The 24,589-nt window shown below is 34.1% G+C and overlaps 1 protein-coding gene across 1 annotated transcript in view; it reads left to right on the plus strand.

Annotated features, from left to right (window-relative positions):
• The first annotated feature begins 1,296 nt into the window (after positions 1 to 1,296).
• LOC136037479 (leucine-rich repeat-containing protein egg-6-like) overlaps positions 1,297 to 24,589 on the plus strand; it is a 48,150-nt gene continuing 24,857 nt past the window's right edge. The window contains exons 1-2 of the mRNA XM_065720204.1: positions 1,297 to 1,430; positions 17,800 to 18,679. Coding sequence (XP_065576276.1) covers positions 1,422 to 1,430; positions 17,800 to 18,679 — 889 coding nt within the window. The 5' untranslated portion in view covers positions 1,297 to 1,421. The remainder of the gene's footprint in view (positions 1,431 to 17,799; positions 18,680 to 24,589) is intronic.

Below are 24,589 nucleotides of genomic sequence, written 5' to 3' on the forward strand. Positions count from 1 at the left end.
TAGTCGAAAACCATAGTAACTATGTCTTTGGGGATGACTTACTCCCCCACAATCCCTGGGGGAGGGGCTGCAAGTTACATACTTTGACCAGTGTTTACATATAGTAATGGTTATTGAGAAGTGTACAGACGTTTTCAGGGGGATTTTATTTTGTTACGGGGTGGGGCTGAGGTGAGGGGGCTATGTTGGAGGATTTTTCCTTGGAGGAATCTGTCATGGGGGAAGAAAACTTCAATGAAAAGTGGGCAGGATTGTCTAGCATTACTATAAGAAAACAATGAAAAATAAAGATGAAAACGTTTTTTCAAATGAAAGGAAGGAGTTGCATTGAAACTTAAAACGAACAGAGATTATTACGCATATGAGGGGTTCTAAAAACACTTTAGCATAAATAGCGAGATATTTAGGAGGAGATAAATACCTCGCTCTTTATGCTAAAGTATTTTTAGTAATTTCAACTATTTATTCTACGGCCTTTCTGATTCAGGGGTCATTCTTAAAGAATTGGGACAAAACTTACGATTTAGTGTAAAGAGCGAGGTATTAACGAGGGTACAAAGCCCCTCGTATACATAATGAAAATATAGGATTATGAAAATTTGTTACGTAAGTTAATTCTTAAGTTACGTATATTTTTTACTAATAAACATTCGTTAAAAATTAAAAGTTCTAGTTGCCTTTTTAAGTAACAAAAAAATTGGAGGGCAACTAGGACTCCTTCCCCACCCCTTATTTTTCAAACTCGTCTGATCAAAACTAAGAGAAAGTCATTTAGCCAAAAAAAGAATTAATATACAAATTTCATTTTAATAATTTATGTGCGGAGAGCCAAAATCAAACATGCATTGATTCAAAAATGTTCAGAAATTAAATAAAAAAAACTAATTTTTTTTAGCTGAAGGTAAGGAGCGACATTAAAACTTAAAACGAACAGAAATTACTCCGTATATGAAATGAGTTGTCCCCTCCGCAATCCCTCGCTCTAAATGCTAAAGTTTGACTTTTTGTCACAATTCTACCTTTTAAAACAATTAAAAGCTTTAGCGTAAAGAGCGAGGGATTGCGGAGGGGACAACCCATTTCATATACGGAGTAATTTCTGTTCGTTTTAAGTTTTAATGTCGCTCCTTACTTTCAGCTAAAAAAATTAGTTTTTTTAATAAATTAAAAGGGTTTTTTTATTAGACATTCGTGGTCATGTTCCATCCATTTATCCCTGATTAAAACGTTTTCTTTTCAAGTCAGTTGGCTTATGGTTCAAGAAAATATTTACATATTCACTCTGGGTTTTACCATAAAAAAACAACAACAACATGAAATGACAAATGATTGTGAAAAAAAAAGATAATATGAAACTATAAAGTCAGATAAGCACCTCAGTCACTTCAATTTGTTCATTTGTTCTCATCAAATTGAGTGATATGGAAGGGGTGAGTTTTTTTTCCAATTTACTGATTTGAATAGTGTTGTTTGTAAGCCTCTACTCCGTAAAACAACTTAAGTAATGTAAATGTCGTGCTGAGTTTTACTCACCAAATTTTATATTTAGTGGTTTTGTTACTTATTCCTTTGCTCAAAACGGTTAAATTAAACTCTAGGTTCTTAAATCAGTTATCGGTAACAACATGCATTATATACAAAGTTAAACATGACCAATAGTAGGTTTAAAAATAAAAAAAATACTTTAATAGATGTAAAAGTTAATGTGTAGATTATTGAAATATTTTTTCTTTAAAAAAGAAGAAAAGTCATTGACATGGAATTTGGTAAAAATATCTTTTTTTATTTACTCACTGGCTCAACTTAACCTGACGATATGACTTTACTTACCATAGTTTCACATTACACATAATTACACATTTCATTGATACAAAATGTGGTATTTTTTCTTTGGTAATATAGGACTTTAACAAGTGTAAATACGACAAGATTTAATATATAATTATTATAAAATATTCCACCAAAATTAATTTAGAAAAATTATTATAAAAGCAACTTTTCTTCTTCTTTGATGAAGTCTACACAATACTTCTTTGATTTATGTAAAACACACGACAAACTTTGCTTAGTGGTCGGGCATTTGTTACAAAAATTTTGTTACCACCAATATATAATCTCTTTCTTTTTTTTAAACTTAAATATCTTCACTTAATTCATTATTCATTTGGTACCTAATTCATGCGTACTCTAAATACGGGGAGGGGGTACACACCCCCGCTCTTTACTTCAAATTTTTACTTATTTGTCACCGAGAAAAATTTCATTTATTTTATTTGATATCAAAAATATGTAACATTTCCTTAAACAGTCTGTTCCAGAAAAAGACCACCCCCAAATAACCCACTAACAAATAACCACCCCCACACACAAACACACACACACACGCACACATACACACACACACACACACACAAATATATATATATATATATATATATATATTTATATATATATATATATATATATATATATATATATATATATATATATATATATATATATATATATATATATATATATATATATATATATGCATAGTCGAATAAAGAAAACCCAGATGCTAAATCCGTGATGATTTTAATGTTCAGCCACGTTATCTAAAGCACCTCTCGGGATAAGTTCAAAAATATGAGCCCATGAACACTTTTTTTCGAGCCTTAGGTTTGGACTGTCCCTATGAAATATGATGACTTCCGCCCAGGTAAACAGCTGATTTATAAGGACAAACAGTATAGTAAAATTAAAGAAGGATATTCCTTGACTGCATATGTATTTCTTGATAAATTTTATAAGTATGAGTGCAGCCTAGAATTGCCTCTGACACTAGGGTGTAATGAAGATACTCCTTCAATAGTTTCATCCTTTCCGTTAGAAGCCATAAAAAATTGAATAATTAGAACTTGTCTCAAAACATGATTTGCTGATACCTTTTGTTACTTAAATAGAGCATTAGGACTAAAAATTTTATTCTAATGAGCTTCTATTCTATAATTTACGATTAATAGTTTGATGCACCCTCCCTCCCAAAAAAGGGGAAAAACAACAACATAGATATATACCCGTGACCATATACTCTAAAAAAAGTGAAATTTTTTATACAGATAGCTTTAAATTTTTCATAGGTTCTAAATTTAATTAAATAGTTTTACCAGGTCCGTAATATCTTTAGGCTATCTTAATTTTCTTTATCTATAAATTATGAAAATTTTTATATTTAATTATCTTCTATTGATTAAATTTAGAACTAATGATAATGCCTAATATATAAATGATAATGAAATTTAAAATATAAATATAAATGATAATATATAAATATATTATCATTATATAAATAATATATAAATGATAAATGATAATATATATAATATATAAATGATAATGAAATTTAGAACTAATGATTAATAATGATTAAACTGATTAAATAATTAAATGATTAAAATAATGATTAAATGATTAATAATGATTAAACTAATAATAATAGGTTGTCCCCTCCGCAATCCCTCGCTCTTTACGCTAAAGCTTTTAATTGTTTTAAAAAGTAGAATTGTGGCAAAAAGTCAAACTTTAACGTAAAAAGCCAGGGATTGCAGAGGGGACAACCTATTTCATATACGGAGTAATTTCTGTTCGTTTTAAGTTTTAATGTCGCTCCTTACTTTCAGCTAAAAAAAAAATATTTATTTAATTTCTGAACGTTTTTGAATTAATGCATGTTTGGTTTTGGCTCTCCGCACATAAATGATTAAAATGAAATTTGTATATTAATTATTTTTTTGGCTAAATGGCTTTCCCTTAGTTTTGATCAGACAATTTTGAGAAATAAGGGGTGGAGAAGGAGGCCTAGTTGCCCTCCAATTTTTCGGTTACTTAGTAACTTGCAGTTAAAGTTTGTAACTTGCAGCCCCTCCCCCAGGGATTGTGGGGGAGTAAGTCATCCCCAAAGACATAGTTATTATAATTTTCGACTATGTTGAACAAAATGGCTATCTCAAAATTTTGATTTGTTGACTTTGGGAAAAATATGAGCGTGGGAGGGGGCCTAGATGCCCTCCAATTTTTTTGGTCACTTACCAAGGGCACTAGAACTTTTCATTTCCGTTAGAATGATCCCTCTTGCGACATTCTAGGACCACTTGGTCGATACGATGACCCCTGGGAAAAAAACAAAACAAACAAATAAACACGCACCCGTGATTTGTCTTCTGGCAAAAAATACAAAATTCCACATTTTTGTAGATAGGAGCTTGAAACTTCATCAGTACGGTTCTCTGATACGCTGAATCTGATGGTATCATTTTCGCTAAGATCTTACGACTTTTAGGGGGTGTTTCCTCCTATTTTCCTAAATAAGGCAAATTTTCTCAGGCTCGTAACTTTTGATGGGTAAGACTAAACTTGATGAAACTTATATATTTGAAATCAGCATTAAAATGCGATTTTAATGAGATAGAAATTTTGAGATAGCCATTTTGCTCAACATAGTCGAAAACCATAATAACTATGTCTTTGGGGATGACTTACTCCCCCACAATCCCTGGGGGAGGGGCTGCAAGTTACAAACTTTGACCATTGTTTGCATATAGTAATGGTTATTGGGAAGTGTACAGACGTTTTCAGGGGGATTTTATTTTGTTTGGGGGTGGGGCTGAGGAGAGGGGGCTATGTTGGAGGATCTTTCCTTGGAGGAATCTGTCATAGGGAAAGAAAAATTCAATGACAAGGGCGCAGGATTCTCTAGCATTACTATAAGAAAACAATGAAAAATAAACATGAAAACGTTTTTTCAAATGAAAGGAAGAAGTAGCATTGAAACTTAAAACGAACAGAGATTATTACGCATATGAGGGGTTCTAAAAATACTTTAGCATAAAGAGCGAGGTATTTAGGAGGAGATAAATACCTTGCTCTTTATGCTAAAGTATTTTTAGTAATTTCAACTATTTATTCTAGGCCTTTCTGATTCAGGGGTCATTCTTAAAGAATTGGGACAAAACTTACGATTTAGTGTAAAGAGCAAGGTATTAACGAGGGTACAAACCCCCTCGTATACATAATAAAAATATAAGGTTATGAAAGTTTGCTACGTAAGTTAATTCTTAAGTTGCGTATATTTTTTACTAATAAAAACGTTCGTTAAAAATTAAAAGTTCTAGTTGCCTTTTTAAGTAACCGAAAAATTGGAGGGCAACTAGGCCTCCTTCTCCACCCCTTATTTCTCAAAATCGTCTGATCAAAACTAAGAGAAAGCCATTTAGCCAAAAAAAGAATTAATATACAAATTTCATTTTAATAGTTTATGTGCGGAGAGCCAAAACCAAACATGCATTAATTCAAAAACGTTCAGAAATTAAATAAAAAAAACTAATTTTTTTAGCTGAAAGCAAGGAGCGACATTAAAACTTAAAACGAACAGAAATTACTCCGTATATGAAATGAGTTGTCCCCTCCGCAATCCCTCGGTCTTTACGCTAAAGTTTGACTCTGCCACAATTCTACTTTTTAAAACAATTTAAAGCTTTAGCGTAAAGAGCGAGGGATTGCGGAGGGGACAACTCATTTTTTATACGGAGTAATTTCTGTTCGTTTTAAGTTTTAATGTCGCTCCTTACTTTCAGCTAAAAAAATTAGTTTTTTTTTATTTAATATTTACTAAATTCATATGAAGTTTCACACTGTATTGCTGAAAATAAATGCTGTTCGCCTATGGAGAAGATCATGTATTGCCTGCAGCTATAATAAGAAAAATGTTAGAAACACTAGATTAAAGTAAATATGTCAATACTACTACCACTACAACTACAGCTGTGAACAACTCACCCCAGCACCATGCAGCCTGAGGTAAACACAGCTACGCACGGTCCTCCTTCCTCCCAGTCTATTCAAAGCCTCCCTCTTTACACCATCCCAGGATGTTCCCATTTCCATTAAATCTTTCTTTGAGACAATCTCCCACTTCAAATGCAGACAACATGATTTTCGTTTATCCCTAGACGGTTCTATATAAAGGATTAAATAAAAAAAACAAGTTTTTTTTTTAAATGAAAGTAAGGAGTGACATTAAAACTTAAAATGAACAGAAATTACTCCGTATATGAAAAGGGCTTTTCCTCCTCAACGCCTCGCTCTTTACGCTAAAGTTTGACTCTTCCTCTTGACTCTACTTCTTAAAACAGCAAAGAACTTTTGCGTACAGAGCAGGGCGTTGAGGAGGAAAAACCCCTTTCATATACGGAGTAATGTTGCTCCTTACTTTCATTTTAAAAAAATGTTTATTATTTAATTTCTGGACGTTTTTTAATTAATGCATGTTTTCATCTTGGCTCTCTGCACATCAATAATTAAAACAAAATTTGCATTTTTTTGGCTAATTTGGCTAAATATTTTTATTTCGTATATGAGGGGGTTCTCCCCCTCGTCAATGCTTCTCTTTTTATACTAAAGCTTCAATTAGTCCTAATTCTTTAAGAATGACTTTAAGAAAGTATTGTGGAGGAGACGAACCCCCTTATATACGTGATAATTTCTGGTTTTTTTTTAGGTTCTAATGCCGTTCTATACTTCTACCTGAATTTTTTTTATATTTTCTCATTGTTTTTTTTTAATTAATGCTAGAATGGAAATTTTTTTCCCTCGTGATAAATTCCTCCATGGAAAGAACCTCCCACGTAACCCCCTTCCTCGACCCCCCTTTTAACGTGAAAAAGTCCCTCTGAAAACGTCTTTACACGTCCCAGTAACCGGTACTATACGTAAACAATGGTAAGAAATTGTAATTTGCAGCCCCTTCCCCGTGGACTTAAGGGGATTAAGTCGTCCCAAAAGATATAATTATTAGGTTATACGATTATGCTGAAGAAAATGGCAGTTTCGAAATTTTGATTCAGTGACCAAATAGTTCGTTACCACAAACTTTTTAACTTATTTACCACACTATCAGCACCTGGAGCTTTATTATTTTCTAACCCTTATAATATTGTCACTAATTCTTCCTCACAAACAAATCCTCCTTCATATCCAATGCATCATAAACTTTTTCATTTTCCTTTATATCTTTTTCTGCAACTCTATCTTGGTTGAGCCCAGTCTCAAAATGTTCTGCCCATCTCTATTTAACTCTTTCCTTATTTAACTATTTCGTTTAACTCTTTACTTAAGACCGTATGAATCTTTAAATAAAGCGAAAAAATTCCTTTAAGAAATTTATGGCCATGAATGAACAATATTTACCAACTCCATATGAAGTTTCATACTGTATTGCTAAAGATAAATGCTTTTCGCCAATGGAGAAGATCATGCATTGCCTGCAGCTATAATAAGAAAAATGTTAGAAACACTAGATGAAAGTAAATATGTCAATACTACTACAACTACAGCTGCGAACAACTCACCCCAGCACCATGCAGCCTGAGGTAAACACAGCTACGCACGGTCCTCCTTCATCCCAGTCTATTCAATGCCTCCCTGTTTACACCATCCCAGGATGTTCCAATTTCCATTAAATCTTTCTTTGCGACATTCTCCCACTTCAAATGCAGACGACATGCTTTTCGTTTATCCCTAGAGGGTTCTATATAAAGGGTTAAATAAAAAAACAAGTTTTTTTTAAATGGAAGTAAGGAGTGACATTAAAACTTAAAACGAACAGAAATTACTCTGTATATGAAAGGGCTTTTCCTCCTCAACGCCTCACTCTTTACGCTAAAATCTGACTCTTCCTCTTAACTCTAATTCTTAAAACAGCAAAACACTTTATCGTACAGAGCAGGGCGTTGAGGAGGAAAAGCCCCTTTCATATACGGAGTAATGTCGCTCCTTACTTTAATTTAAAAAACTTGTTTTTTTATTTAGTTTCTGAACGTTTTTTAATTAATGCATGTTTTGATCTTGGCTCTCTGCACATCAATAATTAAAACAAAATTTGCATTTTTTTTTTGCTAAATGGCTTTTTCATAGTTTTAATCGGAAGGTTTTTAGAAAAAAGGAGCGAGGGAGGAAGCCTAGTTGTCCTCCAATTTTTTGATTACTTAAACAGGCAACTAGAACTTTTAATTTTTTACGAATATTTTCATTGGAAAAAATCATACGTAACTAAACGAATTAACTTATAACGAACTTTTATATTCGTATGTTTATATTGCGTATATTAGGGGGTTCACCCCTCTTCGATACCTCGCTCCTTACACTAAAGCTTAAATTCCGTCCCAATTCCTTAAAAATGACCCTTGAATCCCAAAGGCTGTAGAATAAATAGTTGAAATTACTAAACTTACTTTAGCGTAAAGAGTGAGGTATTACGAAGAGGTAACTCCTCATATGCACAATAATTTCTGCTTGTTTTAAGCTTTGATGCTAGTCCTCACTTTCAGTAGAAAAAACTTTTCATATTTATTTTTTTGTTGCTGTTTTAAATAATGCTAAAAAATCCTGTGCTCCCTTCATTGAAAGTCTCTTCCCAATTGAAAAATTTTTTACATGGAAAGATCTTCCCAAGTAAACTCCCACACCTTACTCTCCCTCCCAAACCAAAAAAATCACCCTGAAAACGTCCTTACGCTTCCCAGAAACCATTACTATATGTGAACACAGGTCAAAGTTTGCAAGTTGCAACCCCTCCCTGGGGACTGCAGGGGAGTAAGTCGTCCCCAAAGACATAGTTATTAAGTTTTTCGACTATGATGAATAAAATAAGCATCTCAGAATATTGATCTGGTGACTTTGGGGAAAAAATGAGCGTGGGTGGGGGCTTTGGTGCCCTCCAGTTTTTTAATCACTTAAAAGGGGAACTAGAACTTCTAATTTCCGTTAGAATGAGCCCTCTCGTGACATTCTAGGACCACTGGGTCGATGCAAACACCCCTGGGGAAAAAAAAAAAAAACAAACAAACACGCATCCGTGATTTGTCCAAGGTTTATGGTTCAAGGTTGTCTTCTGGCAAAAAGATGCAAAATTCCACATTTTTTAGATAGGAGCTTGAAACTTATACATAAAGGCTCATAACTTTTGACAGGTAAGACTAATCTTGATGAAAGTGAGGAAAGACTAATCTTTTATATAACTATTGGTATCAAAATTCCATTATTTAGAGTTTTGGCTACTATTGAGCCGGGTCGCTCCTTACTACAGTTCTTTGCCAAGAACTCTTTGATAATCTTCGGCAATTTGTAATTCTTCATCCACAGAACGTGCCAAAGTGATCTCAACCTTTCTCTCATTATAGCCATAGAAAGCGGGATTAAAACATAATTTTTGTACAGTCTATTGTTTGAAATAAAGTCCGTCAACCGGTTAGAGGGTCATCTTTTCTTTTAACAACGACAACAGTATTCCTATATATTCTAGTATCCTGTCAGTCTTTGGTTTACAATATCAAAATCAATAAGGTTTGCTGTCTTAACATCACGTGAATACCATGTTAACTGAAGGGTTATTCTGCGACCTATATAATTTGTCCATGGTGTTTAAAAATTTCTTTTTCAAACAGCATTGTCTCGAATAGAATTTCTGATATTAACAAAGACCATATATTAATGCAACTCCTTACAAGAATTTAAAGAAAGTCCAAAATCTCTAATTAAAATTGAACGGAACAACTGATATTACTAAATTGGCTCAGCTGTTAGTATATGTCAGGCACAATTGTTATTTTTAAGAATTATGAAAGACCATACTATAGGGAAAGACATAGTTATAATGTAAAGTTGGCCCATTTTTTAAACTGAAGGTTTAGGAAGAAAGTTTTTTTTGTTGAATTTGCACAGATGGTGTAAGAGTAATGAAGGGCAAAAATATTGGTCTTAAATAATTTTTGCAAGCTGCTCATTATGATCATATAACTTTTTCTCCCTGCCTTATTCTCAAAGAAGCCCTTGCATTAAAAACCTCCAAAAGCGCTTGCAGCAAAGTACAAGAATTATATGATGGGCTTCAGGATTGTCTTAAGAGTATAGATTTTATTAAGAGCCATGGCCTTAACATCCGTTGTTTTCAAATCCATGTAAGGATACGGATTCCACAACTTTATTACTTTTTTTACACAACTTTATTACACAACTTTATTAATACATGCAGAAGTAAGATGGCTGTCAAGAGGACAAAGTTTAAAAATATTATCAAACAGTTCGTGGTAACGAACTGTAGTAAGGAGCTCAATAGTAAACGAAACGCTAAAAACGGAAATTTGATGCTAAGAGATGCATCAAAAGAATCAAATTTTCATGCTGATTCTAAATAAATTAAATAAAAAAAATAATTTTTTTTAGCTGAGAGTAAGGAGCGACATTAAAACTTAAAACGAACAGAAATTACTCCGTATATAAAATGGGCTGTTCCCTTCGCAATCCCTCGCTCTTTACGCTAAAGCTTTTAATTGTTTTAAAAAGTGGAATTGTGGCAAAGAGTCAAACTTTAGAGTAAAGAGCGAGAGATTGCAGAGGGGACAACCAATTTTATATACGGAGTAATTTCTGTTCGTTTTAAGTTTTAATGTCACTCCTTACTTTCAGCTAAAAAAATTTGTTTTTTTATTTAATTTCTGAACGTTTTTGAATTAATGCATGTTTGGTTTTGGCTCTCCGTACACAAATTATTAAAACGAAATTTGTATATTAATTCTTTTTTTGGCTAAATGACTTTCTCTTAGTTTTGATCCGACGATTTTGAGAAACAAGGGGTGGAGAAGGAGGCCTAGTTGCCCTCCAATTTTTCGGTTACTTAAAAAGGCAACTAGAAATTTTAATTTTTAACGAACGTTTTTATTAGTAAAAAATATACGTAACTTAAGAATTAACTTACGTAACAAACTTTCATAATCTTATATTTTTATTATGTATACGAGGGGGTTTGTATCCTCGTTAATACCTCGCTCTTTACACTAAATCTTAAGTTTTGTCCCAATTCTTTAAGAATGACCCCTGAATCAGAAAGGCCGTAGAATAAATAGTTGAAATTACTAAAAATACTTTAGCATAAAGAGCGAGGTATTTATCTCCTCCTATATACCTCGCTATTTATGCTAAAGTATTTTTAGAACCCCTCATATGCGTAATAATCTCTGTTTGTTTTAAGTTTCAATGCTACTCCTTCTTTTCATTTGAAAAAAACATTTTCATGTTTATTTTTCATTGTTTTCTTATAGTAATGCTAGAAAATCATGCACCCTTTTCCTTGAAATTTTCTTCCCCCATGACAGATTCCTCCAAGGAAAGATCCTCCAACATGGCCCCTCCCCTCAACCCCACCCCCAAACAAAATAAAATCCCCCTGAAAACGTCTGTACACTTCCCAATAACCATTACTATATGTAAACACTGGTCAAAGTTTTTAACTTGCAGCCCCTCCCCCCATTAGGGTTTTGACTATGCTGAACAAATTGGCTATCTCAAAATTTTGATCTGTTGGCTTTGGGGAAAAAATGAGCGTGGGAGGGGGCCTATATGCCCTCTAATATTTTTGGTCATTTAAAAAGGGCACTAGAACTTTTCATTTCCGTTATAATGAGCCCTCTTGTGACATTCCAGGACCACTTGGTCGATACGATGACCCCTGGGAAAAAGAAAAAAAAAAACCAATAAACACGCACCCGTGATTTGTTTTCTGGCAAAAAATACAAAATTCCACATTTTTGTAGATAGAAGCTTGAAACTTCTACAGTAGGGTTCTCTGATACGCTAAATCTGATGGTGTCATTTTTGTTAAGATTCAAAGACTTTTAGGGGGTGTTTCCTCCTATTTTCTTAAATAGGCCAAATTTTCGCAGGCTCGTAACTTTTGATGGGTAAGACTAAACTTGATGAAACTTATATATTTAAAATCAGCATTAAAACGCAATTCTTTTGATGTAGCTTTTGATATCAAAATTCAATTTTTTAGAGTTTTGGTTACTATTGAGCCGGGTCGCTCCTTACTACAGTTCGTTACCACAAACTGTTTGATAAGTTTCATCAAATTTAGTCTTTGTCATCAAAAGTTACGATTCTGAGAAAATTTGCCTTATTTTGGAAAATAGGAGGAAACACCCCCTTAAAATCAAAGAATCTTAACGAAAATCACACCATCGTATTCAGCGTATCAGAGAACCCTATAGCAAAATTTCAAGCACCTATCTAAAATTTCACAAAAAAGTGAAATTTCGTATTTTTTGCCAGAAGACCAATCACGGGTGCGTGTTTATTTATTTGTTTTTTTATTTATTTATGTATTTTTTTTCTTTTCCCCATGGGTCATTGTATCAACCAGGTGGTCCTATAATGTTACAAGAGAGCTCATTCTAGCGGAAATGGAAAGTTCTAGTGCCCTTTTTAAGTGACCAAAAAAATTGGAGGGCACCTAGGCCACCTCCCACGCTCATTTTTTCCCAAAGTCAAGGGATCAAAATTTTGAGATAGCTATTTTGCTCCGCATACTCAAAAACCATAATAAATATGTCTTTGGGAATGACTTACTCCCCCACAATCCCTGGGGGAGGGGTTACAAGTTACAAACTTTGATCAGAGCTTACATATAGTAATGGTTATTGGGAAGTGTACAGACGTTTTCAGTGGCAGTTTTTTTTTTTTGGGGGGGGTGGTTGAGGGGAGGGTGCTATGTGGGAGGAACTTTTCTTGGATAAATATGTCATGGGGGAAAAAAGTTTCGATGAAAAGGGCGCAGAATTTTCTAGCATTCCTATAAAAAAAAATGAAAAAAATAACATGAAACGTTTTTTCAGTTGAAAGTAAGGAGTAGCATTGACACTGAAAACGAACAGAGATTATTATGTATATAAGGGGTTCTAAAAATACTTTAGCAGAAAGAGCGAAGTATTTAGGAGTAGATAAATACCTCGCTCTTTATGCTAAAGTGTTTTTAGTAATTTCAACTATTTATTCTACGGCCTTTCTGATTCAGGGGTGATTCTAAGGGAATCGGGACAAATTTTACGATTTAGTACAAAGAGCGAGGGACTGACGAGGGTACAAACCTCCTCGTATACATAATAAAAATACAAGAATATAAAAGGCATAAACCATGTTTCTGCTTTCGAGTGGAAAGCTCTGTTCTAGCAGGCAAGCAGGGAGGTACCACTTTCAAATTGAAGATGGATTAAAATTTATAAGTGTTAAATACATGCAGCAGTTACCTGGCCCCAAAGCCAATATATCTTCTTTGAGTGATAAATATAAAAATTTACAGAATCAAAAAAGCGGCATTTTCCCACGGGTCCGAAGGTGCTGCCGTTATTTTGACTGGGTTTATCATTTGTTTTTTCGGACTTGGGATTGAGGTAGAGAAATGTTATCAGATGTACCTCTTGAAATTTAAAAGTTCTGTCATTACTAAGGAAATCTGAGCTTATCCTTCGCTCCTTTCTAAGTGGTGACGTTAGAAAGTTGACCTAGGGCAAAAAATCAACTTTTTAACTAAGACAAATATATTTTTTTTTGGCAGCAGTCGATAGCTCTTGATGAGCTGATCAAAGTATATGTCACCCATTTTTTTTTTTTTTTTTTTTACAAAATTCCTTTATGAGATATACTAGTTTCAAGTTTCAAGGGGTTGACAACTTCAGTAGTAGGGTACACGCTGAAACCGAAAATAAGCCGAAACCAATTGTGAGACATGTAGGGGACTTAGGGGGACGTAAGGAGAGGTCGGCTGTTAGCTCATATTTTGAGCAGTGAGGGGTTTGCTAATTTTGCTATTTGGTGTACCTATTATTTGTTTCCAGTGTTTTTGATGATAAGACCGAGTTGGTTCCAGTGGTAAGTCATGTAGGGGACTTGTTAGTAATAATCGTCTGTTAGGCTACAGTCATCTTTAGTGAAGAGGGGTTTGTAACTTTTGCTAGCTGATGTAGCCTACCCATACTCACTGTAACCTAGAATGAAGTGTTTACGCAATGAGCACAAACGATAACGTAAAACAAGGAGGCAGTTTTGTAATAATGCATAGAGTTATTTATGGTATTTTTATCCTGAAAAGTTCCAGATAGCTTTATAATCAAACAGTTCGTGGTAACGAACTGTAGTAAGGAGCGATCCGGCTCAATAGTAACCAAAACTCTAAAAAATTGAATTTTGATATCAATAGCTACATCAAAAGAATCGCATTATAATGCTGATTTTAAATATATAAGTTTCATCAAGTTTAGTCTTACCCATCAAAAGTTACGAGCCTGAGAAAATTTGCCTTATTTAGGAAAATAGGGGGAAACACCCCCTAAAAGTCGTAGGATCTTAACGATTCCGCGTATCAGAGAACCCTGCTGTAGAAGTTTCAAGCTCCTATCTACAAAAATGTGGAATTATGTATTTTTTGCCAGAAGACAAATCACGGGTGCGTGTTTATTTGTTTGTTTTTTTTTTTTCTTTTCCCCAGGGGTCATCGTATCGACCAAGTGGTCCTAGAATGTCGCAAGAGGGCTCATTCTAACGGAAATGAAAAGTTCTAGTGCCCTTTTTAAGTGACCAAAAAAATTGGAGGGCACCTAGGCCCCCTCCCACGCTCATTTTTTCTTCAAAGTCAACAGATCAAAATTTTGAGATAGCCATTTTGTTCCGCATAGTCAAAAACCATAATAACTATGTCTTTGGGAATGACTTACTCCCCAAAAGTCCCTGGGGGGGGGCTGCAACTTACAAACTTCGACCAGTGTTTACATATAATAATGGTTATTGGGAAGTGTACAGTCGGTTTCAGGGGATTTTTTTTTGGTTTTGGGAGTGGGGTTGAGGGGAGGGGGCTATGTGGGAGGATATTTCCATGGAGAAATGTGTCATGGGGGAACAGAAATTCAATGAAAAGGGCGAAGGATTTTCTAAAATTACTATAAAAAAACAATGAAAAAGTAAACATGGAAAATGTTTTTTCATTTGAAAGTAAAGAGTAGCATTGAAACTTAAAACGAACAGAGATTATTACGCATGTGTGGGGTTCTAAAAATACTTTAGCATAAATAGCGAGGCATTTAGGAGGAGATAAATACCTCGCTCTTTATGCTATAGTATTTTTAGTAATTTCAACTATTCATTCTACGGCCTTTCTGATTCAGGGGTCATTCTTAAAGAATTGGGACAAAACTTGCGATATAGTGTAAAGAACGAGGTATTAACGAGGGTACAAACCCTCTCATATACATAATAAAAATTAAAGAATATAAAAGTTTGTTACGTAAGATAATTCTTAAGTTACGTATATTTTTTACTAATAGAAAAATTCGTTAAAAATAAAAATTTATAGTTGCCTTTTTATGTAACCGAAAAATTGCATGGCAACTAGGCCTCCTTTCCCATCCCTTATTTCTCAAAATCGTCTGATCAAAACTAAGAGAAAGCCATTTAGCCAAAAAAGGAATTAATATGCAAATTTCATTTTAATAATTTATGTGTGGAGAGCCAAAATCAAACGTTCATTAATTCAAAAACGTTCAGAAATTACATAAAAAAAAACTAGTTTTTTTTAACTGAAAGTAAGGAGCGACATTAAAACTTAAAACGAACAGAAATTACTCCGTATATGAAATGGGTTGTCCCCTCCGCAATCCCTCGCTCTTTACGCTAAAGTTTGACTCTTTGCCACAATTCTGCTTTTTAATACAATTAAAAGCTTTAGCTTAAAGAGCGAGGGATTGCGGAGGGGACAACCCATTTCATATACGGAGTAATTTCTGTTCGTTTTAAGTTTTAATGTCGCTCCTTACTTTCAGTTAAAAAAAACTAGTTTTTTTTTATGTAATACCAACTAGATTATATGAGAAATTGTTCCAGGTCTTGATCTGTCACGATGTCTACGATTGAAAAGGATAAAGTTCAACTGGCTGGAAAGTCAATTTAGTCCCTTCTTTTAATATTCTTTTGTTATCGATGCTATTGAACGCTGAGGAATAGCCTTGGATCATGTGATTACTGATCACATTCTTCTTTCAACATAACATTTTAAAAGCCTTGATAGGCAGACAACTTCAGCGTTTAACCGATAGCAAAAAAAAAAACCGAAGTCTCACAACACTTTATCCGGCAAAGCCGGACAAAGGTTGCAGCAACACTTGACGTTGCTCAGGCAACGTAGGTCTAGTTTTTGTTCGTTTTAAGTTTGAATTTCGCTCCTTACTTTCAGTTAAAAAACTTATTTTTAATTTAATTTTTGAACGTTTTTGAATTAATGTTGCAGTACATGAATAGATAAAATGAAATTTACACATATTTTTTTTGGCTAAATGGCTTTCTCAAAGTCTTGATCGGACAATAAAGAGAAAACGGGGGAAAGGAGGGGGCCTAGTTTCCCTCGAATTTTTTGTTATTAAAAAACTCCAGTAGAACTTCAACTTTATTGCTCCTTACGTTTGGTTGAAAAAACTCGTTTTCTTATTTATTTTCTCAATGTTTTTCCAAATAATATTGAAAAATCCTGCACACCCTTCACGGAAATTTTCTTCCTCCATGATAAGTCCCTCTATGGAGAGATACTCCCACGTAACTCTCCCCTCCCTCCACCAGAAGAAATCCCCCTTGAAAATGTCTGTATACTTCCCAGTAACCATTGCTATATGTAAACAATGGGCAAATCTCTTAACTTGCAGCCCTTTTTGCAGGTACTGTGGGTGATTAAGTCGTTCTCAAAGATATAGTTATTAGATTTTTGGACCTGTTGAATAAAATAACTATCTAAAAATTTTAATGCGGTGACTTTGGGAAAAAATAAGCGTAGAAGGGGGCCTGGTTGCCCTCCAATTTTTTAGTCACCTAAAAAATTGATGAATATTTTTCACCAATATTTTAATTGGTATATTAAATTAAACTGGAATACATCCAGGGTATGCAGATTGTCAAAATGCCGTAACAGCAGCATATCAATAGCGTCTAGATAATAAATAAATTAATAAATTAGTCATAACTTTCAGTGCATATTGAGGCACATCTACAACTAATAAAAATGCACTATTTAAATACTGTTATTTCAAGTAGTATTTTTGCTACTGTTGCTTTTAGTGCCAAAATGAGTGAGGCTAATCGTATTAATGTGAAACTTTCTGGTGCTGTTGAGTGGGATGCTGGATTAAGTCAAAACACAATATATGTATCCATGTCATCAAAAACATGTATCAGCAATGTCTCAGTAACAGCCACAATTATTATGTTGAAACTATCAAGGTATGAAGACAGGCTGTTTTGCTGCATTTAACCTACTTCTATTGCTCTTACAATTACTTCTATTACTATGCCTACAGCTATTGCTAAACCTAACCGTATTCATTAGAACTTCAGAGACGGTGTTGGCGGTGTTGAATTGATATACTATAAGCACACTGTAAGCATTTTTGTCGTTAAAAGAGTGGATTAGCAGTATCCATGCAACAGCTTAGGATATTAAGCTGAAAATCGTAGGGCTACCAATATTAATACCAATTTTGTTTCTGCTACTGCTAAACTGAGCCAAAAACTGAGCTAAAACTGAGCTAAACTGAGCTAAAACTGAACCAACTTAAGATGGATTAGTTGCATCAATGTTTTCAAAATATACAGGTGGGTCTTCAGGAGATATGGGGCTTTCAGCCCGAATCTTCTTAGTTTCTGTTCGTTTTTAGTTTGGTTCGGTTATTTATTGTAGTTTCTGTTTGTTTTTTGTTTCATTTATTTCTTAATGGTGTTTCGTGGTAATTTTATGCTTGAAAATATTTGGCTTTATTTCTGCTTATCTTTGTTCAGTCATTTCTTATTTCTTTCAAAGACATGTTTTGGGGAAAATATTTTAAAAAATTAATACTAGGCATTGAAGTATCTCTATAACATTCATTTAAAGTGACATCTTTTCTTTTTTTTTAGTTAATACGAAGGGTTTCCATTCTGTTGCTTATTTTATCAGTATGTTCTGCAGATCTACTTGATTCCAAGTATGAGATTGTCAATGGAGTGCCCTACAATAAGGATGCACCGAGGGATGAAAATTATCCTTACTGTCCAAGAGATGATTTTATTGAACTAGAACCTGGAAATAGTTTAACCGAAGTTCGTATAAATTGTACTTGCTCACATCCTGACGATGACTTTTTGCCATCCTTTGTCTGCGTTGGCTTACCTAACATTACTTATCTTGAAGCATACTTCAAACGATTATTTCCAACATACTTGGCTTCTAGAATATCAGTATCAAGTTCAAATTTATTTCGAATTCCAGCTGATGTATTTTCAGATAAAGAGCCAAAAGTAATAACAATGTATAACAACATCTTAGATGAAATTCACCCAGAAGCATTCAGATACACGAGACCTACTCTACAAGTCTTAGAAATAGACTATGAACCAGAGCTCGAGTACTTTCCTTTTACTAGTTTAAATGAATTCCCGGAATTAATAGAGCTCCGCCTTAACAATAATGAACTTAGGAATATAACAGAACTAGCCGATACAAGACTTTCGAGGTTGCAAATACTTAATTTAGACAATAATAAAATAGAGACTGAATTTCCTAAGTTACGATACCTTCCTGAATTGAGAGTTGTATCAGCTCGAAATTCTTTACTCTCGTCCATTAGCACCGAATTACCTTTTGAAGAGCTTCAAAGACTAGAAGTAATCAACTTCAACGGAAACAACATTGAAAGCATTTATGCTGGATCATTTGTTTTTGACCAGCAAACCGAAATCAGAACGATCGATCTTGGCAACTGCAATATAAACTCAGTGGAAGAAGGGGCATTTGTTGGTAAGAAATTGGTTTTCATATAGTAAAGCTAAGTGATGCTAGGCTACAGAGGTAATATTGACTTTGTTTCTTTTCATTGTTTCTTCTGATTCATCAAGTCACGAATATAATGATTAGTATTGCAAATTACATAGATGGAGATAGAAAATATTCTACTAAAATTCACCGAGGTAAGAAAAAACTCATATGACTAACTGAATGTCAAAAGAAATTAACTTGATGGGTTTTAAGAATAGCTTTACACAAATTTGAAAGTTGTCAGTTTTTCTTATTAAAAACTGTTTATACTCAGTAATTTGATGAAATTTGTCAGAGTTTTGCTTCTTAATCAGAATCATTTTAGAAAAAACAATATTTCATTTAACTACTTAAGAAAAGATTCAATCAGTCTTGACGTTTTTCAGTTGACGTAAAAACGCTGACATAATTCAAGCCCTTATGCTCCACATTTATTGTCATTGCTCAAAAAATACCCTTCTTTTCTATTTTTTTCAATATTAATCTTTCACCACTTTCCATCATTTACTATCTTTTAAATTTATACCCTCGTTTAGATTTTGTCTCCTTCCTAAGTACTCTCCATTTTCTATTTGTAGCCTGTCTTGATCCCCCTGACTTGAAAAAAAGTTCTCTTAGAAATGCTGCCCCTTTTCATGTTCCATTATCTTTAAATTTGAAAGTTCTGCACATTTTCATGTTTAAAAATGGAATTGGAGAAACAGCTTAAGACATAATTTTTGAGCAGATATTACCTGTGAGATCTGCAGAAACGAGAATGGGAGGTAGCTATTTCAACGGCAACAGCCACAGAAGCCAACCGATTTTTTAGCTAGTCCATATCGTTATCTATTAATTAAAAAAATAATAATAAACGGAAGTTTTGAGAGAAAGCAAGTATCCAAAATAAAACCTAAAAGTAGATACGCTCGCATAATAGTTCAAACCAAACTGACCAAAATTACTAGGAAAGAATATATAAGAAATGAAATAAATAGGAATCAAAATAAACAATCAAATGAGACTCAAAACGATCAGAAATCAAAAAGAAATTTGAACCAGGCTACTGTCAATAATGCAAGAAAGAAAAGTGAAGATATTACTGACTCCTACTGTTTTTTCGTGATCAATTTCTGGACAGTGAGCTTCATCCAATGTTAATTTTTATTTCGCAAGATTCCACGGTATTGGACTTGAGATTATAGGTAACTTTGATTTTTTTTTTTCACCCTAATCCTCTTCAATTGAGAATCCGATATCTGTCAAGGGTGGACCAGGACGAACTTCCTCAGCAGATTTCGGAAATATGATTTCGATTTTGCAACAACTGTTTGTCCGTATTTATTTCATGCATTAGATGGTTTATTAGATGTTGCTTGCGCCGTCCGGCTAGCGAAACATCTTACCATAGTTTAGTTTTATATTTGTGCGCGGAAGCTGGTTCTTCATGGTGAAAATGATAGTGACGTATCCAGTTTTTTTCACTCTATTTTTGAGTATCAGAATCACTCCTGTTGAAGCCATCGCTGTGCCAAAAACTGACTTAATAAAGTTGCATTTCCATTCCATCTTCTTGTGCCATCTATTTTAGCGGAAATAGTGAGCGTTGAGAAAGGGTTACATCCCTCATATACAGACTGATTTCTGTTCGCTTTATGGTTCAATGTTGTTCATACCTTTCAGTTGAAAAAATCCATTATATTTAATATATATCAGATTCAACTGTCTAATGTTGTCTGGGTAATTAGTCCTCTTTCTGCCATCTTTCTGCCATCAAAGAGGTAAAGAGGCGAAAGAGATGAAAGATGTCAGAGCCCTTAGGGGATGGGCGAGGTCACCATGAAGGGGAAAAAGAAAAAAATGCACACGAAAGAGTATACAGTCACTCGAGATCAAGTAATGGGATAACTCCTAATTTTCTTAATGAGGTTTTTAGCTTTATTATAAACCCTAGAAAGTGGTTTTAACAGTGAAGAAAAGGTTGACATCCACACTATTGGAAGGTAGGAAACGTAAGATCAGATCAAGGAATGAAAAAGGATTTCCAAAATTGATCCAGGGAAAATAGGCTCAAGTTTTCTTGAAATACCGAAACTCCTACATATGTTCATTTTAATTAAATCAATGTGACGCTTAAAAGACGAGTTTTCATCAACAAGAATGCCCCAAAAATGATCATATCGATCATTAGATTTATGAATTATCCCGTTTGGTTGATGAATCTCTGATAACTTGGGATAAATCTGAGAAACATTCGAAAATATAAAAAACTGGACTTGGATAATTTAGGATAAGATAGTTAGCATCAAGCCATAAAATTATTCTCTCAAACAAGTATTTCAAATCTAATCGAAGCTTGGATTCACAGTTTCCTGAAGTGCCAAGTGTACTATCATCAGCAAAACAAACAAGGACATCAGAAGAGACTTGGAAGGGGGCTCATTCTGGTGGAAATCGGGATTTCTTGTGCCTTTTTTTTAAGATTTAAAAGTGTTAGGAGGTAAACTACTTTCCCCATGCCCTCTTCTAAACTCATCCTATTAAAATTTTCGAGATTGTTATTTTTTTTTAAATAGTCCAAAGATCGAATAACAAAACACTGGGGCTACCACAACCCCCGGAGTAAAAATTCCACCGCTTACCAAAAAAAGTCGTTCTGCAGATGCAAACAAAGGAAACCTTTCATTATCCTTGGGTACACTTTGAGCACATATAGTTCCATTCGCCTCTCATTCAAATTAAATAAAGAAAACAAGTTTTTTTAACTGAAAGTAAAGAGCGACATTAAAACTTAAAACGCACAGAAATTACTTCGTATATGAAAGAAGCTGCTTCCTCATCAACGCCCCGCTCTTTACGCTAAAGTTTTTTACTGTTTTAAAAAGAAGAATTGAGAGAAAGAGTCAAACTTCATGTCGCTCCGTACTTTCAGTTAAAAAAACTTGTTTTTTTTATTTACTTTCTGAACGTTTTTGAATCAATGCATGTTTTGATTTTGGCTCTCCGCAGAGGAATAATCAAAACGAAATTTGCATATTTTTTTTTTTTTTGGCTAAATGGCTTTCTCATAATTTTGATCGAATGATTTTGAGAAAAAAAGAGCGGGGGACGAAGCCTAGATACCCTCCGATTTTTTGGTTAATTAAAAAGGCAACTAGAACTATTAATTTTTTACGAATCTTTTTATTGGTAAAAGATTTACGTAACTTTTAAATTAGCTTACGTAAAGAAATTTTGTATTCTCATGTTTTTATTACATATATGAGGGGATTCACCCCTTCGTCAGCACCTCGCTCTTTGCACTAAAGCTTAAATTTTATCCCAATTTATTCAGAATGACCCCTGAATCACAAAAGCCGTAGAATAATTAGTTTAAATTACTAAAAATACTTTTGCGTAAAGAGCGAGATATTAGAAGGAGATGAGCCCCTCATATGGGTAATAATTTCTGTTTGTTTTAAGTTTTATTGCTGTTCCTTACTTCCAGCTTAAAAAGCTTTTTCACAATTATTTTTTAATTGTTTTTTTTTTAAATGATACTAGTAAATCCTGATCTCCCTTCATAGAAATTTTCTTCTCCCATGAAAAATTCTCGATGGAAAGTTCCCCCAGCATATCCCCCTCTTCTCAACCCCTCCCCCCAGCCTAAAAAATCCTCCTGAAAACGCCTGTATACTTTCCAATAACCATTACTATATGTAAGCACAGGTCAATGTTTGTAACTTGTTGTCCCTCCCACGGGGACTGTGGGGGAGTAAGTCATTCCCAAAGACATAGTTATAAGATTTTTCGACTACGTTGAATAAAATGGCTATCTCAGAATTTTGATCCGTTGACCTTGGGAAAATAATTTGCGTGGGAGGGGGCCTAGGTGCCCTCCAATTTTTTGGCCACTTAAAAAGGGCACTAGAACTTTTCATTTTCGTTAGAATGAGCCCTCTTGCAACATTCTAGGATAACTGGATCGATATAATCACCCCTGAGAAAAAAAAAACAAAGAAACACGCATCCGTGATCTGCCTTCTGGCAAAAAATGCAAATTTCCACATTTTTATAGATAGGAGCTCGAAACTTCTACAGTAGGGTTCTCTGAAACGCTGAATCTGATGGTGTCATTTTCGTTAAGATTCTATGACTTTTAGGGGGTGTTTCCCTCTATTTTCCAAAATAACGCAAATTTTCTCAGGCTCGTAACTTTTGATGGGTAAGACTAAACTTGATGAAACTTATATATTTAAAACCAGCATTAAAATACAATTCTTATGATGTAGCTATTGGTATGAAAATTCCATCTTTTGAGTTTTGGTTACTATTGAGCCGGGTCGCTCCTTACTACAGTTCGTTACCACGAATTGTTTGATATAATGAAACATCCACCTTCACAGAATTGTTTTATGGCCGCGGTTGTCAGAATTATCATGAGTTATTTTTTTTATCACTAAGATCAAAGTATTCATTTCCAGACACTAAGTTTTCCGACTGCTTGGTTAACCAAACGATCGGAAAACTATAGGTTCTATCACTATCTCAGCTTTTTGTGTATCTACCCTGGCTCTACTGCCCAAGCAATGACGTATGGATGGAAAATAGATAGACACATCTATTAACAAATAAATTAACAACGTTTTTATACAATCTAAATGAGAGGGAGAGGGGATTAATGCCAGGTTTGTTTGCCACAACTATTCTATTTTAATTAAAAAATAAACAACAATGAGAAGAATGAGAGGCAAAGAAGCATCTAAAGTGAAAATGGGGCCATTCTGCAATGAGTGTCTGGCAAGGCAATTTATTCAATTTATAAACTTAGAGATTGCTAGACTAATAAAAAAGTTAATTTAATGTTAGTTGAACATAAATTGACTGAAATTGCAAGGGGAATAAGTGTCCAATGCTTGTAAGGGCCTCCTATCTGGCTCGAATGTTATAAAAGTGAACCCAATTATAGGCTAAGACAGTTGGGCTAACAAAAACTGATCTATCTGTGCTTGTGTTTTGGTTTTGACTTTCTTTTTCACAAGCTCAGGTAGTTTTACCAATAAAAAAGCCCAGATAGTCAGTAAAATGGTATGACCTAGACTAGGCAGCCAAGGAAAGAAAAAAAGCAAACTTTTCATTTGTTAAAATAATTTTTTTTAACCAGAACCCCTGCCTATAAGCAAGAGACCTTATATGAGGGAGTCACTAAAGATACTGCACCATCCTTCTGAATTTTCCATTTATCACAAAAAATTTTTTGTTCAATATATATGGTAGTTCCACTATGATAGCATCCTTTTTTGAAATTTTCCACCAGGCTGGGAGCCGCTGATCTCAAGGACTAAAATCCATTCATCCACCAACATATAGGCAGTTCAATCCACTGCACCAGCCCTGCATTATGCTGATATAATTTTTCTGTGCCAATAAGAAAATTCTTGAGTACTTAAGTACCCTTAAGTACTTCAGTTTTTTACTTAAGCATAAATATTAAGTACTTTAGAAATTTTTTACTAAAGTAGAGTACAAGTACTCAGAATTTTTACTTAAGTAATTACTTAAGTACTTTTACTTAAGTAATTACTTAAGTACTTTTACTTATATATTTCCCAACACTGCTTTGGAGGAGGTTCATTTGATTGAAAAGTTAAAGTTCTTCTTTTTTAAATAAAAGCGATTAGAGAGTAACTAGCCATCCCTGATCTCATTTTTCCAAATGCATCTGATCAAAATTTTAAGACATATATTTTCTTGGTATAGTCCAAATCATAAAATAATGCCTCCAGAGTTGACACAAACCCCCAGAGCAAGGAGACAAGGATTGTAGGTCTTACGTCGTTGCCATATTGGGCTCTTATGGAAGGAGTGGCCGCATAAACTTTGTAGGAGGCTCAATTGATTTGAAATCGAAAGTACCAGTTGCATTTTTAAGAG

The sequence above is a fragment of the Artemia franciscana genome, chromosome 2 (genome assembly GCF_032884065.1).
Source record: "Artemia franciscana chromosome 2, ASM3288406v1, whole genome shotgun sequence".
In the NCBI taxonomy this organism is placed as follows: domain Eukaryota; kingdom Metazoa; phylum Arthropoda; class Branchiopoda; order Anostraca; family Artemiidae; genus Artemia; species Artemia franciscana.